General features: G+C 41.4%; 1 protein-coding gene across 9 annotated transcripts; it reads right to left on the bottom strand.

Annotated features, from left to right (window-relative positions):
* Positions 1-1,558: 1,558 nt before the first annotated feature.
* On the bottom strand, positions 1,559-15,034 carry DPY30 (dpy-30 histone methyltransferase complex regulatory subunit). Of its 9 annotated transcripts, none has more exons than XM_068939342.1 (6): positions 14,864-14,999; positions 14,327-14,558; positions 14,188-14,235; positions 12,798-12,940; positions 6,458-6,572; positions 1,559-1,748 (listed from the first exon to the last, which is right to left on the bottom strand). In XM_068939342.1, the coding sequence occupies exons 2-6, from the start codon at positions 14,360-14,362 to the stop codon at positions 1,638-1,640; spliced, it is 453 nt and encodes a 150-aa protein (XP_068795443.1). In that variant the 5' UTR covers positions 14,363-14,558; positions 14,864-14,999; the 3' UTR covers positions 1,559-1,637. The 9 variants fall into 9 exon arrangements, with proteins under 9 accessions (XP_068795443.1, XP_068795444.1, XP_068795442.1 ...); XM_068939343.1 differs by having other exon boundaries at positions 1,570-1,745; positions 14,327-14,398; positions 14,864-15,033; XM_068939341.1 differs by having other exon boundaries at positions 1,570-1,748; positions 14,327-14,398; positions 14,864-15,033.
* Positions 15,035-19,084: the final 4,050 nt, after the last annotated feature.

Consider the following 19,084-nt stretch of genomic DNA (forward strand, 5'->3'; position numbering starts at 1 on the left):
GAGCGGCACCGCCTCGTGGGGAGGGGGGAGAGGGGGGAAGAAGGCGGAGCTGGGAGGGAGAGCCGCTTCGGATTGGCCGGCCGCGTTGCCTTGGCAATCGCCTTTGGCCTCGCTGATTGGTGGGCTCGTGTCTCTGTGGTGAAGGGAAGATTACGAGCGCAGGTCAGACGAGGGGAGGCCGGGTCGGAGGGGGCGCGCCGGGGCCGAGAGGGACGCCCCGCCCCTCCCCTGCCCCTGCCCGGGGGGCGGGAGACCCCGCCTCGAGGCGGGCGCCGGCGGGGCCGCCCGGGAGAGACCGTTGCGGGGGCAGGGGGGGCGGCGGCGGATGCCACTCTCCGCGCCCGGCCCGGCCCGGCCCGGCCCTAACCGGCGGCGCGGCGCAGGCGGCCGTTGGAGCCGCCGGCGTGCCGGGGCACGGGCGGTGGTTGTGCTCCCGAGGCAAAGAGGGGCTCTCTGCTTCCCCGGGTTACCTTCTCCCTGCCAGGAGACACATTTCGCTTCCAAAACCTCTGCTGCTTCCTTGGTCTCCGTTACAGGACGCGGAGCGAGCTCAGGTTTTGAGGACGTGAGGAATATTGATCTCAGATGCCTTGAGATCGTTGCTTTGAACCATCGTTCCTTCTCGTCCTGTGCGTGTTACGTACGTGTCTGCTGCCAAAGCGTGCAGCGAGGCCTGCGCGAGTGTGTTTGTGTAGAAGGCAGCTCTTCAATTCTTTTGTGTTTACTCCCTTCCCCGCTCCTTTAATTTTTTATTAGCTTGGTGACTGGGCTGCTGCCATGGAGACGTCAAGCAGTGACCTCCTCCCTCAAAATAGCTAACAAGAGACAGAGTTGGAAAGAGAAATACGGCCAGTAGGAAAGGGGGGAAGGGAAAAGGCAAGGTAGGTAGCCACCGACATGTGAGATACAACCAGGAGAGAGGGAAGCCACAAGAGAGACGAGAGGGCTGCAGCCATTAAGATAGTACAGCAGACATGCTGTCTGAGGTGGAAAAAGCCTGGGCCAGGTCAGGACATACATTTTCCTTCCCCCTATATGTCATTTTAGTCTTTAAAGAAGTCCTCCACCCAAAGCTGTAAATACATTACATTTTTTTTTTTTTTTAATAAGTGGAACACCGTGCCTTCTTCAGAGGAAACTGGGGAAAATAAATAGGCAGCATTTGCAGTATGGACTGAGGATCAAAAAGGCTGGTGCTTCAGAGAAATGATTTAAGTCAGTTTTATCACTGAGTGTCGTCCTCTGCACCCACGACACTGACCTCCCAATGAAACTGAGGGGCAAGAAGCACTGGAGTCATCAACTGATTTGTGATAGCTTGTCAGAAGGAAATAGGTCCTAACTATCCCAGCAAAAGCCTTACATTTTCTGTAGCCCTCGCTGTTGTGTCTATCTTTACAATATTCAGTTGTTATTTTACAAGTATTGTACTGGGAAAGGTTAATGTAGTTGAATGCTACCTAGACTCTCAAAATACTATCCTGCTTGCCTATGTTAACATGAAACTATGTGGCAGTTAAAATCCCTGTTTAAAACTCCCAAAGCGCTTACGTAAACTTCATTACTGGGAATATTTCCTGAACTGACTAATCCTTCAATAAAGTTAACCAATTAATGCAGCAGAAGATAAATTTTACTCAATGAGGAGAAAGAAATGTTACGACTATATACAAACAACAAAAGGTCATGTCAGGATATAGTTCAAATTTCTTCTCCCACAATCCACTAATAACAGTCCGGGAAGCCTGCTGGAAGGAAAGGTTTAGGGGAATTAAGAGGTCAAAAAGAAAAAGTCTTGATTTATCAAATACTCCTTTCTGCCGTTTAGAAAAAGAGCTTCAATCTCCCTTACACACTTCGACTCCAATGAAAATAAAAGATAACTTCCTAGTGGCAATCCGGACTTTTTAATGAGTGAAAACACTGCCATCGAATTAAAACTTCTGTAGAACAAGAGGCATGCACCAATGCCACAGAGTCCAAGTACCTTGTGTATTTCTAGACATGCATACGCATCCACATATGCTCTTGAGAGCTACCATTAATATAATCACGGCAAGAAAATTATTTGCCTTTCCTATACACAAGGATGCAGGTCATCCGTCATAGCTCTAACTTCTCCATGCCCTCTTCTTACACATAATCACATCAGCATTTTGATATGTAGAGCACCCTCTCACAATGTTTTGTTTTGCTTTTGTTTTATAAGTATGCTAGCTTTTACAAGTATTTTCTTCTATTTTTACTACCTTTCTTTATCTAGTGGTTTCCTCTTTGGCTTGCCTTCTTACATTTCTTCAGTATATTTTCTGTTTGGCTGCATTCTACTTGTGTTTGATCCCTTTTCTCCTTGTACCCCTTTTTGAGTTTCTTTCCCTTCTTTTCCTCTTTCACCTTTCTTTCCTTGCATTGTCTTTTCTCACCTATATTAGGTGTAGATTAGGATAAAATCTTTACATAACACGAGCTGGTGAATCTCAGTGTAGATGCAGAGGAACAGCTACAGCTCCGCGTCAGCAGGTCATAGAGAATCCATACTTTTTACCAATACTTAGGTTGTGGCACATGCCACAAGTACTGCGATAGCCTCATTTCTGGTGAGTCTCCTTCCTTCTCTTATCAACTAGCACTCCCAAGACAAAGCTCAGGGAAGCTGCAGGGCATCCTCCTCAATTTCTACCTGTTCCTACCAAAGCTTGTCATCCGTAGCACTACAGGAGGAATTTCCACTGTGGGCAAGGGTGTCAGTAGGATTTATTTTTGTTCCCCATCACAGGTGGACCACCACTGGGCAGTGCTGAGTGATTCGTGGGTTCCTTTTTTTTAAACCTTTGCCATCTCACCTCCTGATGATGGATTGTTTCTTTGATTAAGAGCTCATAACGATCTCCCAGGCCCCTCCGTACCACAGGAGCATAGATGAAACAGAAACAGAAAACTCGGCAGCTCTTCAGTTAAAAAGAAGATGGCGGTGTGTGGCTCCTTGGTGCTCAGGCTGTGGAGGTATGAGAGCGTTCCTGTCCCAGGCTGAGACATTGGGCTCAGTCTTCAGTGCAGCCTTCAGTGCAGCATGAGTTGGAGCGGGAAGTTCTCCTGCTTGGTCGTTAATTCCTCTAAGCATTGTTTGTACAGGGAGAAATAACAGGAACACATATCTATCTGTTCAGAGCTATTTCAGTCATTTTCCTCTGATGTGCAGGGGCTGGGCTGCCTCAGAGTGCACAGACAGATCTCTCAAATCAGCGTACCCATGAAGCACCAGGCCACCACGACACGTGCATTTCTGTCGGCAGTTTGTTCCCTACCTGGAAGAAGAGCACTAAGGCATATGGTGGCAGGAGCGACTTGTCCCTTAGCGTGTCCGTAGCATGCAGTAATGTGCTGTGCCTGGCTGGGGTGGCGCACACCTTCCACTGGCTTTGCTCTCTCTGTCTGCTGCTTTCTTGTTTTTTGCTCTCGTTTCTTTCTTTCCTTTCATGCTTTTTACATTGCCTGCTTTCTGTCTCCTCCCTTCTCAGGAAGCTGTTCACTGTCACTGTTTTCCTAGTTTTCTTCTCCCTACAAACTGTCATTCCCAGCTGTTATTCTCCCTCTGAGGAATCTGCTGCTCCTAACAGTCCTTCTTTTTATTGTTAATATCAGCCTCCCCCCTCCCCAAACACCTTCATAGCCCTTACGGTGGAAGTATTACCACTTCCCATATAACATAATAGCATCTGATATCATGTAAGAGGGTATTGATCCATCTTATAAATACCTCTATGTACACCAGAGAAAAAGGCAAGCCATACGTGCTCTAGCAGATACCTTTCAGCCATCTAACAGCCTTTTATCAATTTAGGCTCCTCTCAGAAAACTGTTTTGCAAAGAAAGCTTTGAGATGAGAGATAAAAGCACATTGGGAAAAGGAATACGATGTGTTTCTCAAAAAATTCTGAACATTTTCCTTAATTCCTGGTCAGTGTTGTTCTAGCATTGCTGTAAACTTCCCCCTAGTTATTCACACACCATTTACATTTTAAGTCCTCACTTAAAACTTTAATTTAATAACGGGCATTAGCAGAAGCTGCACTAATACTTTTTTCACTGGAATAAAATATGTTTTACTGTAATGGTTGTCATTCTGTGCTTCTCTGATCTGAGATACATAATCACTTCTCAAATGAATTCTGACTGTGTGAAATATTAGAACAGGGAACACACAAGCTAAGACTTGGCTAAGAATAATTTGCTATATAATTAGTACAATGATAAGAATAAATCAAAAACTGTATTTTAACAAACCCGGCGGGCATAGGGATTCAGCGTACTGTTTTCAGCTGCTTATATCTTTCAGGATTTTTCAGATTTTTCCTGTATATGAAAGCAATTGCTTTATTCTAGAAAGTTTGGTGGGGAGAGGGCTTTGCAAATTCTTTTGATCACACCTGAATTCACAATAGCTACAGCACTTGAGAAAGCAGAATGGATAGCTCAAAGAGTTGTACTGCCTTTGGACAATGCCATGTGTAAATGGGAGAAGCATTAAAAAAAATCTGACAAGGTTTGGCAAGTCAAACTGTATTTTTAGGTAGGAACTGCCTTCAGAATATGAAGATGTGGAATCCTTTGATCAGAATGGCTTTTAGTGGGAAATCCTTTCTTCTGTCACTCACCCTTCAAGGTAAAAGATAATGTACTCAATGGAAGTATTTACAAAGGCAGACCTCAGAGTACTGTGTGTGATTGGCATATAATTCTTTCAACGTTACGTAGTAGTAACTCCATGATATTGGATCCAAGATGCTTTGTTTTCTTTGTCATCATGGAAGTTGTGATCTAGTATTAATTAAGTATTACGTTTTAGTTTCTGCTTAATTTTATTGCCCTTTGGAGGACATACTGATTCAGTTACCTAGGGAAGCGGGGGGAAAGCTAAAAAGCAATTGTTCAGGAAGCAAGAGATATGGCTTTTGGCTATTTAGCAATGGACTGCCATACATCTGAAGTTGCCATTTTTATTTATTTATTTAAGCCTTTTTTTTAGATCTGTTAGTAAGTTATAGCCCCTTACATCTCTTCTCCATTTTATTGGTGAGCATAATTCCTCATTTTTATACAGACTTAAAATGTCTTGATACTTAATTTACATTTAAAAATTAAACACATTTCATTTTGAAGCCCTGAGAACTGGTGTTTCTTGTGGAAAAAATTACATTACTTCTTTCTTTCTGGATTAAATTGGGATAGTACACATGAGGCATGCCTCTTCCCAGAATTATCATTGTTTTGTAGTGGGGGAGTTTAAAAAACAAGTAAATGGTTTTAAAATTTGGACATTGTCTTATTTCCACAACCTTGAGAACTGGATTAAGCAGATATGGTTCTGATAATAGTAATTCGCTGCTTCTTATCCTGTTATACAGTATTCCCTATTTAGGGGATCCTAATTGGTGAAGCCAGTTTAACAAGTAAAGGAACATGGTTGTATTCTTCTTATTGACCTGTCATGCCCTTGTATGAATCGCTGAAATTTCTTTCTTAGAACTCGTTAGCTTGCTGCTCTTATTAACATTTCAACTTATTTTCCTGGTTCGAGCCTCCCAGAGAAGCTGTTACAGTACATCTTTTAACAGCATTACCTTGTGAATGTAGCTTTTTCATTCTCTTGAGCTAGCCTAGATGGGAAGACAGCAGCAGGGGGCTGTGCACCCAGCGAGGGTGCTGGTGTGCTGCTGGCAGGGCAGCTCCGCTGAAAACTGGTGCTGACGCTTCGAGATTCTAGGTTCATCCATGAGGTGTACGGAAAGCCGGAGTGCTTACTAAGTTTTGTGCAGCCGTATAAAGGATGTTACTGCGAACTGAGAAATCTGTATTCTGAATGTGGGCATGGCTGGTAAAGACAATAGTTGAGCTGCTTCTTTTTGTATGGTCTTGCACGAGTTCTCAATGCAGAAATTGGAGATGAGCATAGTTTTTTTGTTTGTTTGTCTTTTTTTTTTTTTTTTTTTTTTTTTTTTTAAGATTTAGCAAACAGTCTTCAAATGTTGTCACCTGTGGATGAAACCTTGAAATGCCGTTTTAACAAGAAAAATAGCACTACTAAGTCTCTCTTTATGGTCTATCTCTTCATCTTCACTCATATTCCTTCTGGAAACAAAACCATACTCTGATCTCTGTTGCTGCCTTTCCACTGCATATCCTTCCTGACTATCCATCTCAAATTATCTTTTCAGTTCCCTGCAAGTAATATCTTATTTCTAGATTGTAGGCACATAGTGTTACTTTTCCTTCCTTTCCCCACTGTACTCTTACAGGTCTGCCTTGAGTGAGGCAAGGAACTGGTATGAGTTAACTCGGCCTCTCTTACTGTTTGCATTAATTGTTTCAACTCAATTAACTTATCTATTTTTAAAAGGCTAACAGGGAAACTGCTAACATGATTAGTTTTTCAGTGACATCTGTGAAAGCGGCTTACCCTACAGCGAGCATCCTTTAGTTGTAGTGAGGGTGCACACATTAGTGATGGCAGCACGTAGTCTGGATCCCCATAGGTGGTGGTTTTGTAGATGAACTCAGCTTCTCTGTTGTACCTGCAAATACGTGGTTCTGCTATTTTTAAAAACACTTACATTTGTACACATTTTCTGTGAAATCACACAGAACTTACAAGGAAAGTGAAGTTTCATTCTAGCACGTTCAGGATTCTTTCCTCAGAGTACAACCGATTTTGACACACATATCTGCGGCTCCTCCTTTTAAGTAGTTCTCTGCTCCTAGAATAAATCTTTTGTTCCTAGCGTTCTCAAAAGCAGTAATAATGCGTTACAGTAAATATAAACATGTCAATTCAAGTGCAACCAACTTTTGAAGGTGAGAGAAAAATAACACTTTTTTGCATTTATGAGCACAAAGGAATCTGAACTTAATAAAAAAGATTGTGGCACAAGGAAATAGCACAAAGAATGGGTTTTCCTCTTCAAAAATAAAAGCAGGGAAAGATAAGACACTTTCAATGCCCTTATTCATTCCAATAAATCTAAATACTGCTGTTAAAATCCTGTTTGTTTTTTTTAAGTTTCAGTGTTTGATGGAGACTGTGTCCCCCGTGATACCTGACAGGATTAGTAATTTCATTCCAGTTTCTGTATGTTTTTCCAAAACACAGCTGCCAATTTTTAGATTTGGGCTGGGAGGGGGTGTCCGTTTTTGTTTTTTTTTTTTTGTTCCCTAGTCTTACTGCCCTTGGACTAGATGAATTCAATGTTTACCTCATCGCATATTAAGGAATACTAAACATTTTGAGAGAGTCTTTGTAGTAGGAGGAAGAGCCAGTTCTCATTCCCTAGGCCCTCTGAATTCTTGGACAACTGAAGTTAACTTTTTCCCCAAAGGATCCCTCTTCTCACCACTCTTATGCCCGTGTAGCTAAGCTATTAAAGAAGCAAAACCACAGTAAAACAATTAAAATGAAAAAAATCTCCAGATTATTATAGAAAAGTCATCTTTATGTCACATAAGAGGGAAAATATTATTTGTGCAACGGGACACCTGGATATACTTGCATTTTAGCAAATACAGTGTACATCTTTAAGCCATCACAGGAAAAAGTCTAATATGAGTCTTAAGTCCTTTTTTGAGAATTTATGCATAATTACCAAACAAATTGTGCAGTCTATTTGATCTCACACGGAAAATACCTGGAACCCTTGCCAGAATGGCAACAGACCACAGGCATCTGTCACATCAAGCACCCAAAAGAAAGGTTCTACAGTGCCTGAGAAAGAAGCAAAAGGAAAAAGTACAAGGCAAACAGCAGATACGTTATCAGGTAATGAGAAGGTTTCCATACCGGTAAAAGGAATAAAACTACGAGTGCTTCCCTGAACCCTAGCTCTGTTATTTCCTTTTATTTTAAGAACCTAATTCTAACAATTTTGCAGTAATATTTTAAATTATTTTTCATTTCCTAATCTCATCAAATTATCAAGTTATTTCCTTTTCAAACTATAACTTCCTGACTAAACTACTGCTACCCTTCCAAAAGCTATGTAGGATTAGATGGCACCAAAGCATTTAACTTACAAGGCTTTAACAGCTTGTTATGTTCTGCCAGCTAAAGGAGAAAACACAGGATGGAGAAGGAAACAGTAAGATGGCAATACTGAAGATAAAAGAATAAAATAAAATTGTGCATATAAAAACTTTGTAAGAACTTTGATTACACGAGCAACTCTTGGAAACCAAACTTACCGTTTCTGTCACTGTCAAACAAACTTATGGTCATTCTACTGGTCCATAAAAATTGGGCCACGCTTAATCTGGATTCCAGTATCCAATGTTAGTGAGCACCACTGCTTACACTCCTTGCAAAAACAAAATTGAGAATTTTGAAAGCTAGGTCTCCTCCCTGCACTTATTTCCTGTAACCTGATACGCCTGTTCTCCAGCTGCAATATTCAGATTTTCAGAGCTTTGCTGGTATGTTTTTAAAACATATTGTCTACTGTCTTAATTTTATCTTTTTCTCCTGATCCCCACTCTCTAGGGACTTATCTTCCTTCTGCTGTTGTTTCTTGTATTTCTACTGAGGAAATCTCAGCAGACAGAAGCAGGAAGGGGTCAGAAAAAGATATGAAGAACGTTTGGAGAAAACCAAAAAGGAAAAGTGTTAGTAAACCTAAGGAAAAAAAGATCAGAAGACGGGCAGTATTTAAGTGGACACTAGGTACCTTATCTTAAACAGAGAAAGGATACTTGAGCTAGCAGTAGTAGTAGTAGTACACAGAGTTGAATTAGTACAAAGAGTTGAATTACAGAATCTTTTTAAGTCCCTTCTAACTTTATTCTGTAGGTCCGTTAAATCCAGCACAATTCAAACAACCTATCGGTCACAGGAGATCATGATAAATAACTAAATAGCACATTTCATTAATGAAAGTATCTGAAATTTTTGAGAATGTCTACAGCTGATCTGTTCAGCTACTGAGCCTGACTGATTTATCTGTTTTTACTGAAAACATTTCATGGTATTCTGAAGCAGCTTCTCTCCTCTCTACCTCAGTCAATCCATCCTCACAATAAATTCTAACTGCTCTTTATTAGTTTGCCTTCAAATTTTTAGGTACCTTGCACAAGAAAGGTGCTACGGAAAATCAAATTATGTTACATACTGTATCATCTGTGTACGTTCCATAATAGATCGTTACCTTTTGTTTCATGTATTCAGGGGAAGTATCCCCACGGAATTATTCAGACTTTCATCCAGTAGTGCAGTTTCAGTGCTTTATTTTGAAAGTCTCTTAATAGCTAGTTCAAAACAAGTGAGCAAATAAAATGTAAAGTGTTCTTTATTAAATAACTCACAAAGTAAAGGAAATTGTACAATTAAGAAAGACAACATCATGGTTCCAAAGGATTTTTACAGCAGAAAATGAATTGCGGCAAGTGAGCATTTCAGTCTAGCAGCCAAACTGTCCTCATTTTAATGGCATTAATTTCGGTCCTCAAATTGTGACTTGTTTTTTAAAAGATAGGCTGCTAGAAATTCAATAGGATTTGGCGGTCTGTAAAGAAAAAGAAAATCAAGAGCAGTTACTATTTGTTATATGAAGTTACGGGGCTGAAAAACTAGTCACCTGCCCTGAAAAGCAACGTAACTCCTCTCAAACGTCTATAAGCATTTATCTAGGGATGACTAATTACCCAGCCTTATCCAGTAAATTTCCAGTTTTACGTCTGATGAGTAAGTTTTCAATCAGTACCACCAATCACCTCTGGTTCAATGTTATTAAATTGCTAGAACTGTTACATACCTAGAACCAGAGTATACTCTGTTAGAGTGAATACTCATTGGAAGCGCTATGCCTTTGCCCGTTTCTTTACCTTGTGCTATATAAAGTAAAAGGTAAGCTGCAGCGTAAAAATAAAGCTTGCTTCATTTTCTCCTAACGGTTATTGGCTAGCTCATGCATTAGAGCTGTTTTCATGGCTTCTGGAGACTGCTGGTTCTTTTTAAATGAACACAACAAACTTAAAATTTGAAAAGCACTGTTAACTTGCAAGTAGTCAATAATCAATCCTTCTGAGTCACTGGCCTTACTTTGCAAGTGTTTAAAAATCTCCTTCAGCTACAGTGCATGAATCCTGGTAATTCAGATTCTGTCTGTGGAATACATGACAAGCTTACTTATTCCACACTGGGTCAGACCAAAGGCGTTGCCTATGAAGGGCACAAAAAAAGAGAAGCGTGCAGAGATACCTCTCCGGAACACCCTCTTGGCCTCCAAGCATGTACAGTTCACCAGCCTCCTGAGCTCGCCCCTTTAATAACCGTGGGTGGATTTCCTCCTATACCACTTGGACCAGGTGTCCCATGAGCCCACATAAAACGTTCATGTCCTCAACCTCCTGAGGCCAAAAGTTCCATCGCTTATGTGATTTGTGGAGAATCACCTCCTTTTGTTCATTATCAATATGCCACCTGCTAGTTTCATCTGACTACTGTGTTGGAAGAAATAAGAGGTGGTCCATCTGAATCCACTGTCTTCATGCCACTTGTGATTTGACAGATTCCTAATATATTCCCTCTCAGAAGTCTCTTTTCCCACTATCCTTGTTTACTCAGTCACTCCTCGTATGGAGGGCATTCCATACCTTTGACCACCGTGTCACTCTTCTACCTTTTTTCATATTCTACTGCAACCTTTTCAAAGGAGGGGAACTGGAATTACACATAATAGTCAAACTATAACTGCACCATAAATTTAAATAGTGACCTTATCTTCACTTTTGCCTCTTCAGTTTCTAAGACCTAGCATTTTTTTTTTGTTGACTGAGCAATGCATTGACATATACATGGAACTATTTATTATAACAATTCAAAGATCTTTTTCACAAGGTAATGGTCAGCTCAAAACCAATCATCTTACTAATAGCATTAGGACATTTTTTAATCCTCCTAGATGCATAATTTCTGTTTATCTGTATTCAGTTTTATCCGTCATTTCCTCAAGCAGTCTTTCCCAATTTCACATTAAGTTTGTAAAGTCCTTGTGCAATTGTTTACATTTGATCAACTTAAAAAGCCGCATACTGCTGTATAGTATCATTAGCAAATTTTGTCATCCACTTTTTCAAATCATTATGAATGATCCTTTGCAGGATCCTAGTGGCGAGCTCATTTCCCTATGAAAATTCACCATTTACTTCTACCCTCTGTCTTGCACCTTCCAACCAGCTCTTCACCCATATAAAGGCTTTTCCTTTAATCCCATAGCAATTTACTCTCTTTGAAAGCCTTTAGTGAAAAACTATGGCAGAAGCCTTTGGGAAATTTAAACAGGCTATATCATCTGGATATCATCTGTTTACCTGTGCTTGTTAACTCCTGCAAAGAATACCAAGAGATTTAGGAGGCCTGATAAAAGGTATGTTGACTCCTCCCAATATCATTTATCCATATGCTCACTATCTTTCAGTGTAATTCCTACTGAATCACAGGCACAGTCACCAGGCTCACTGGACTGTTCCTTGAGCCTCTCCATAACCCTTAGAAAAAAAAAATAGCATCTATTAGTCACCTTCCAGTCCAATTTTAAGCAGGACATTATACAACAGAGCTGGTAGTTCAGTTGTTTCACCTCTGAGTTCTTTTAATATTCTCAACTGAACAGTCAGTTTGACCTCAGCAATTTGATACCGTTCATTTTCTTCCTGTATGCTCCACAAGCTTTTCCACCAACATTCCGATTTGACTGATTTGACTACTGTGATAAGCCTCCTTAAAGAAAGGCTCCTTCCATAGCGAATGAGGATGCAAAAAAAAAAGTTTAGTTTGTCCATAACACAGGCATCAAGAACGTAAACGTGGTCTGGGCTGTCAACATCAGGCCTTGTATTACATTCCATCTACAGCAGAACTCTCGCAAATGTCAATGGAAGATCCGTACGCTGCACAGGGGCAGGGTATGCCTTCCTAAATGCTCTTTTGCCTAATTATTGATCTGTACAGTTCCATTCAAATTCACAGCTCCTTTTGAAGTTAAGACAATGTAGATAGTTGTTCTGGTTATATGTACTGTAATGTGACTATGTTCACCCAAACCACCTTTTGATAATGTTCTTTCAGAAAAACTGGGAAATGGTTGATAGGCAATATGACTCACCAATAGTTCAGATACACCAAAAGCATGTAAGTTTATTCGAATAAAGTGGACAACTGTTTGTTATTGCTGAAGAGTACAGTTCTATGTTTGGCTGATAAACGTTTGAGGCATCTTGGCAAAATAGTCTTTACTTAAAAGGTAAATGATCAGTTTACCTACTCCTACTGTGTTGATACTGGGGGGTTAGCCTCATCCATTAGTCTTTGATCTCCTAGTCTTTAATCTACTACAAACATGTACGTCAGACCTGATCTGTCTTTCTATGCTCAGCAGAGTTGAGCAGAACTTCTTATAACATTTCACTAAGGAAAACTTGTCCACAACTAGAGTAACTTCTTGCCTTGTTTCTATAAGGTGAATTATGTGCTAAAATTAATGAAAAAAAAAAAAAGCCTCCAAAGCCTTGCAGTAGCACATCTCATTAGAAGATCAGAAATCGATTAAATAATTCTTATCACACTATGTGCAGCTAAACGAGGAACACATCTTGCATGTTCAAAAAAACCAATTTGTCAACCTGTTTGACATTACTTTCTTAGAACTATCAAACTAAAAAAACTGTTTCGTGTGCCAGATCTGAAAAGGTGACATACTATCCAAATTTGAGACCCTTCTTCCCCTAAGAATAGAAGGAATATTTAAGCATCTAACCTCTCTTTTGCAAGAACAGCAAGTCCCTGCAGTAAGATGGGTACAACGGTCTGATCCAAGTAGGCACGTGTGGGCAATGACTGAAGATCCACCTTCTGCTTTGATGTTTTCTCTGCGTTTATCTTCTCATTTTCTACTATTCTCTGAATTAAAAAAAAAAAAAAATAGTGAACGAACATTGATAATAGTAGCCAAATCTACTTTGAAGTGTGTGTGCAAATGAAGTACCTGTTTCTCTGCAAATTAGCTAGAAATAATTTCCTTACATTTTAAAATACATTTTAAGTACATACTTTTCCTTGGATAAAAGTCTAAGCCAGAGGAGCCTTGTGCTAAATTCTTGTGTTTTGGGGAAACAATTTCAGAAGTCTAAACTTGTCTAAAACAGAAGGTACTCAATCACTGTCATTTTTATTTCTGATTTGACATTCACAGGATTAATTCTACATACACAATTAAAGACAGTTAAGACTAACACGAGCGGTCCCAATTAAATTGCTCTTGTATGCACTTCCAACAAGAAGCACAAGGGTCTTATCCCCAACAGAAATTCAGGGGAAGTCCAACAAAAGGAACTTTGGTGGAGTCAAACACTTTGAGACCATGCTCTATTAAAGTATGTTTAGATATGTTAAAAAAAAAAATACATTAAGTGCTTCCAGGTGCCTTTTCGTTAAAAAAAGTACTGAATCATCTTATGCCATCAGTTAAAAAAGGATACAGTACCACTGTCACTAAACCAAATGCATTCAACACAACATATGTGGATCTACCATACGTGCCCAATGTATCCAACATGTTGTGATCCCCTAATGGAAACCGAAAGGCACACTAGCAAAAAATTATCAGGAAGATCTATCAGGAAGGGCGTTTTAAGAAACAGTTTCTGCAAAACCTAGTGTTACTGAGTGTACAGTAAGAGCTTACAACAGAAGGAAATTGAAGGCCTTTCTTTAACAAGGAATAGTAAGCAAGTATCACAGAGTCATTATTCTAACTCACTCTGTTACCAACAGCAGAAAGAATGAATTGCAATTACTCTTTCTCAGCATAAGCAACCACAAAAAAAATAGTTTGGATTATTGTGATCCAATGTTTCTATCTGCACGAACATGAAAAGAATCTCTCCTTTTGATACATTCGTGTAAATGTAATCAGCTTCTCGTACTCATCTCTCTGCAATAAGAGTCCTGCTGCCTTTTTATGGCATAATAATTGTATGATACTTCCAAAGAAGAAAATCACATTAAGAGGTTCACTATTTACTTCAGCATCGTTTAGTATAGAGGGAGCAACTACTGCTGGTTTTGTTTCCATGTAACTTCCCCCTCCCGCCCAGATCAGGAACGTGACCTTCCACTGTAATTGACAACAAAAAAATCTTCTTTACCTCTATGTTTTCAGTGAGACCGTATTCAGAATGAGGATTTTCTGGAACCTGTAAAATAATACATGGTCAGCAAAGTCAAAATGTCTTTTTGTTTTTTCACACATGTAAAATGATGCATATAGAATATATGTTGCAATACCTGTGGCTGTCCCTCCATAATCTGTTCTGCCTCCATGATTTGAAACTTGGAAATTGCTGGATATACAGTAATCTTGAAAGCAATAAAACAATTGGTCAGTAGACTGAGGTGAAGACAAGCGAAAGTTGGCGGGTACTAAAAAGCGGTAACAATGTTTGGTGACTACAGCACAAGGAGTAGAGAACAGAGTTGCTCTGTGCTTCCCTACTGCCAAACCCGTTACACCTTTTCCCTGTAAACGAAACAGAGAAGTGCCTTAAAAATGCGCGTTATAGTATCAGCTGGAGGAGACGGTGCAGAGCTTCCAAAATACTGCGTGAACCACTTAAGAAAAACCGTTCCGCGCACGTCTCCGTTCCCAGCGGGAGCGCGCTCCTCCGCCCGCCCGGCAGCGCCGGCGGGAAGGCGGCGAGGCCCCCTCCCTCCGCCCCGCCCCGCCCCGCCGCGCCGCGCCGCAGCGCCGCTCTCCCGGCCCCACAGGCCCCGGCCTGCCCCCGGGGGCGGCCCCGGCCAAAAGGCGGCGCCCGCCGCTCTCACCCGCGCGGTGGGTCCGGGGAGCGGGCAGAGCGGGGCCCCACACAGCAACTGCACCGCGGGCGCAGCCGTCGTAAATTGTTTTGTCGTAAGTGAAACGGTCGCGCTGCAGCCGTTCCTCCCCACCCCCCGCCCCGGGGCGAACGGCGCCTGCGCGAGGCGGAGACGCGCCCGTCCGCGGGAGCCCGGGTGCGAGGAGGGGACGGAGTGGGAAGCTGGGGGGGTTGACGTCACTAGAGGGCGGGGCTTTCTCCGTCCTCGGCCGCCCTATTGGTGGGGCTGCTGCCGGTAATGGCGGAGGGCGAGGGGTGGCGGCGGCGCAGCCCGTCGGCTGGTGTTGCCGTTCCTCAGGCTGCCTTTGGGCGTGTTGATAAGACGTTCGGGATTTCGGTAAAAACTCTTCAGCGAGAGCTGGTGAGCTGCCCTGCGCCCCCACAGGCAGGCGGGAGGCGGCCCGCGGCAGCCTCGCTGCGCCATTTGGCGGTGTTTGTACAGCGTAACTGCCGCGACCGGTTCCGGGGTGAGAACGGCGGTTTTATTCCTCGAGTAACCTTTCAGAGCTCCGTGGCTTACCCAGCTTGGGATGGGAAACAGCGGCCGTTGGTCATTCATTTTTACCCAGTATGCCTCTGAATTAAGAAAAATACGGCTGCTCAGCTTTCTTTAGGTATCTGCTTCAATCATGCTATCTAGAGTTGCAAATATCAAGAAATGGAAAATCCACTGCTTCTGTGGTTGCTGGTACTGTCATAAATTGTTCTAATTTTGAAAAACTATGCTCTTATTTCTTCATATTTTTTCTTTTCATTAGGAATTAGCTCTTGTCTCTGGTAATTTCTGCTACTAGGTTAAAAAGGCCTTCAGTACCTTTTATTTTTGGCTTGAGAAAGTAACTATGTTCTTGCAGTCTTTTTCTAGAGAAACCATACAACCACTTTTTGTTTCACAAAGCCTCTTATTTTTTTTCTGCCCTCTTGCTGCAGCAACTGACTGCTCAGGAATGATCTAGCTCATGCTGCTAAAAGATTAGCAATATTAGAAATATGGGAAACGCCATGTTTTCATTAGGGTACGCTCAAAGTATCATCTGGTTCTTAATGGTGTGGTTACTTTGGTGAAATCAAAATAAACTGATGATTATAGAACTGACAGTATTGTCCGTGTAACAAGGAGGCTCAGCAAGTTTGGTGTAATCAGACCTAGATATGATTTTCAACTGAAGGATTTTGAAACACGAATAGATAGTGCTGCCAAGCTAAGCCGGTGTCATGGGCTGCAAGGAGGCTGCGTGAAAACACAGAAGGTAAAATCCTGAGACTCATTTTCTAACACATAGAAAACAGGAATACTAATAAATTGTTCATGTGGAGGAGTGAGGGGGAAAAAGCTGTTCTCCTCACTCATGTTTTGAGGCTCTTTCATCATATTTTCTAAAATGTGAATGCGAAAACTAAACATAGTATGTCTGGAGTTGTAGCAATGGCTATAGAGGTAAAGCAATCCTCTTGTCCCTAATCCCCATTTAGACATACTGTTGTATTAGGTTTTTGCAATAATACCATGTTTGGGATGAGGAAAGGTTTCCTATGGTTTACATTTTGTGAAAAGTTAAGTTGTCGAGTCAATGTAGTTGCCCCTTCCTAATTCCTATGATCTTAGTGTTCAGATTCCTAAATCTTTTGCTGAAATACCGTGTTTTATCTCCTATAATTTATGAGTACCTAATCTTAAGGATGAAGCAAAATGAGATTTTTTTTTTTTTTACTGCATGAATTTTATGCCAGGTTATCAAATAGAATAGTTTATGGACAGATACAATGAATACCAGTGCCAGCTTAAAATAGCAGGGAAGGGTGATTCCACTGACTCACATCACTAAAATATTTCACAGTGACAAGTCTTGAATCAATTCTGTAGATACTCACTAAAAGTACTTTAATTTCCTCATAATTCCTGACTGATATGTACTTTTTAAACTGTTTTGGCTTAGGAAATTATGAATCCCCTAATATGGGTATTGTTTATTACTGCATAATTTCATATTTTATTGCCATGACATAGTCAAATGCCTTTCACAAATGTTACATTTTAGAACTTTTTAAAATTAAAGTAATGGAATAGATTGAGTGGTCAGGATTGTTTGAGACTTACTGCCCGTGAACTCTTCCTAATGCCATTCTTTTTTTTTTTTTTAATTACTGAATAATTTATTCTTCCACCAGCTTTTCCGTTCTTTTGCATGGGCTGATACTCTAGATGGCAGATACAGCAAATGCAGACTGCAAATGAGCAATCTATAGTCATGTAGTTTATTCCAAATGAGATTTTGGAATGTTACATAATAGTAGGACTGTTTTAGGTTTCTTTGCTATTTCCAAATTCATTAAATTTTAATGTCAGTAAACCATTATGTCAGATATTTTAAAGACTCATGAGGTGTACTCAGAAGTTGAATACTGCTTAACTTCAAGTTATGAATAGACTGCAAAATACTTCATTATATTTTTACAATAGACGTACATCATCCTGATTTCCAAATACAGATGAAAAATACTTAATGAACCTTACTGCCTTGTTTGTGTCACAGTTTTACTGTCTTTGTCTAATAAGGGTTCTAGGTATTGAATAGGATTTTTTATATGGTTATAAGGCTCCGTATTTTATATGGTAATAAAACTAATTCTCAGTTTTGTAGTTAAAAGAAAACCACTCTTCTGTCATTTAAGAAAAAACCCACATTACCAGGGGAAGTTGTCTTTACTAGAAGTAACTGCATGTGGCACAAGCAAACCAGAAAAAACTTGTAGAGTCATGGTAACTTAGGAAAAGAAGATAAGACATTTGGGACAGTAGTGATTTCAATTTGGCATGTCCTTTAATTAAAACCAACACCCCTGAATACTTTGCTATAAAATGGGGAAGCTGGCTGATGCACTGAATTAATTGATAATACCTTTTTATACTTTTGAGACAGTCTAGATTGCTATACAGAGTTACAGGGTGAACGAGAAAGATGGTATTTCATTATATAAAAGCAGTAACTGTATTTTTTTAGAACTCTGAGCATGGGACAAAGTTTAAAAAAAAAAAAAAAAGAGAAAAGGGGTCTGCTACAGCATTGGATATAGTAGCAAAACTAGGAACAGAAGGTGGGAATGCTGATAGATAGATGTTTGTCCTTGTTGATAGCACCAAAGCATTTCACAACTGTTCAGATAACAAAAGTGGAAGCTGGAGTGTCTCTCCCATCAGGAAGGAATCAAAAAAATAAATAATATAGTTGGGTAAATAATTGATAAAGGTGACTGTGACAGCTGGGTATGCGTATTTGTCATGAGGGTGGTGCAAGAATAACGATTTTTTTTCAAGTTGACATATCTATAATGTATATTCAATTACATTAGTTTCTTCTGTGTAAAGAGACAAAGTCTGTCATTTCAATTACTTAAATTCAGAGAAGACGAAGCACTTAAGAATATTCTCTGGGGGGGGTAAATCTGGAGTGGCAAGAGGATGGAAAAAACAACCTACTAGCCATTACACATCTCTAATTGAGAGGCCTTTAATTTTGACAAAGAGGAAATTACAAGGAACCCTGCTCATCCGAATCTAAAAAATGATTGTAAACAGAAAGTGGTAGGATTTATCTGTACTGTATATTGTCTGCAGCATGGTTCACAACCTCAGTTAGAATAATTAATTCTTTAAATTATTCATCCTATTTCCACCTAGTGTGTTCCGCCGTACTGAAATCCAACGGACTAAATTAGCTCTGGAACAGCTCGATACCTGCCTCAGGCAGCTTTGAAGCGGCAAGGGCCGCGCCCCTCGGTGCAGCAGAGCCGCCCCGCCGAGCGACGCCCTCCGGCCCGGCCGTGCTGCAGACCGACCCTTACGGCCCGCCGCTCGCTCGGCCCAGAAGACCGCCGTGCCGCCATCGGCCAGGCGGCGCTGCGCGCTGGCCGTTAACGGCCGCCCGCTCTCCCCGGCGGCGCGCGCCCCGCCCCGCCAACGGCGGCTACGGCGGAGCCCAGGGGGGCGGCCCGGCCGCCGCGCCCCCGAGACGTCCTCAACCCCTCGACTACATTTCCCAGTGTGCCCCGCGGCGCAAGGGGCGGGGGGGGTCGGCCTACGACTCCCGACAGGCCGCGCGGAACGAGGTGCTAGGCCGGCGCGGGTTGCAGTCCGGGGGGGGAGTGTCCCAGCGCGGCCCGGCGCCCCGCT

Source organism: Struthio camelus, chromosome 3, assembly GCF_040807025.1.
Source record: "Struthio camelus isolate bStrCam1 chromosome 3, bStrCam1.hap1, whole genome shotgun sequence".
Classification (NCBI taxonomy): domain Eukaryota; kingdom Metazoa; phylum Chordata; class Aves; order Struthioniformes; family Struthionidae; genus Struthio; species Struthio camelus.

Coding starts and splice junctions, on each gene's coding strand:
- DPY30 (XM_068939342.1), bottom strand. CDS start 14,362: ATGGAGGCAGAACAGATTATGGAGGGACAGCCACAG. Junction 14,236..14,326: donor TTATGGAGGGACAGCCACAG/GTATTGCAACAT, acceptor ATTATTTTACAG/GTTCCAGAAAATCCTCATTC. Junction 12,941..14,187: donor GTCTCACTGAAAACATAGAG/GTAAAGAAGATT, acceptor TTTTTAATTCAG/AGAATAGTAGAAAATGAGAA.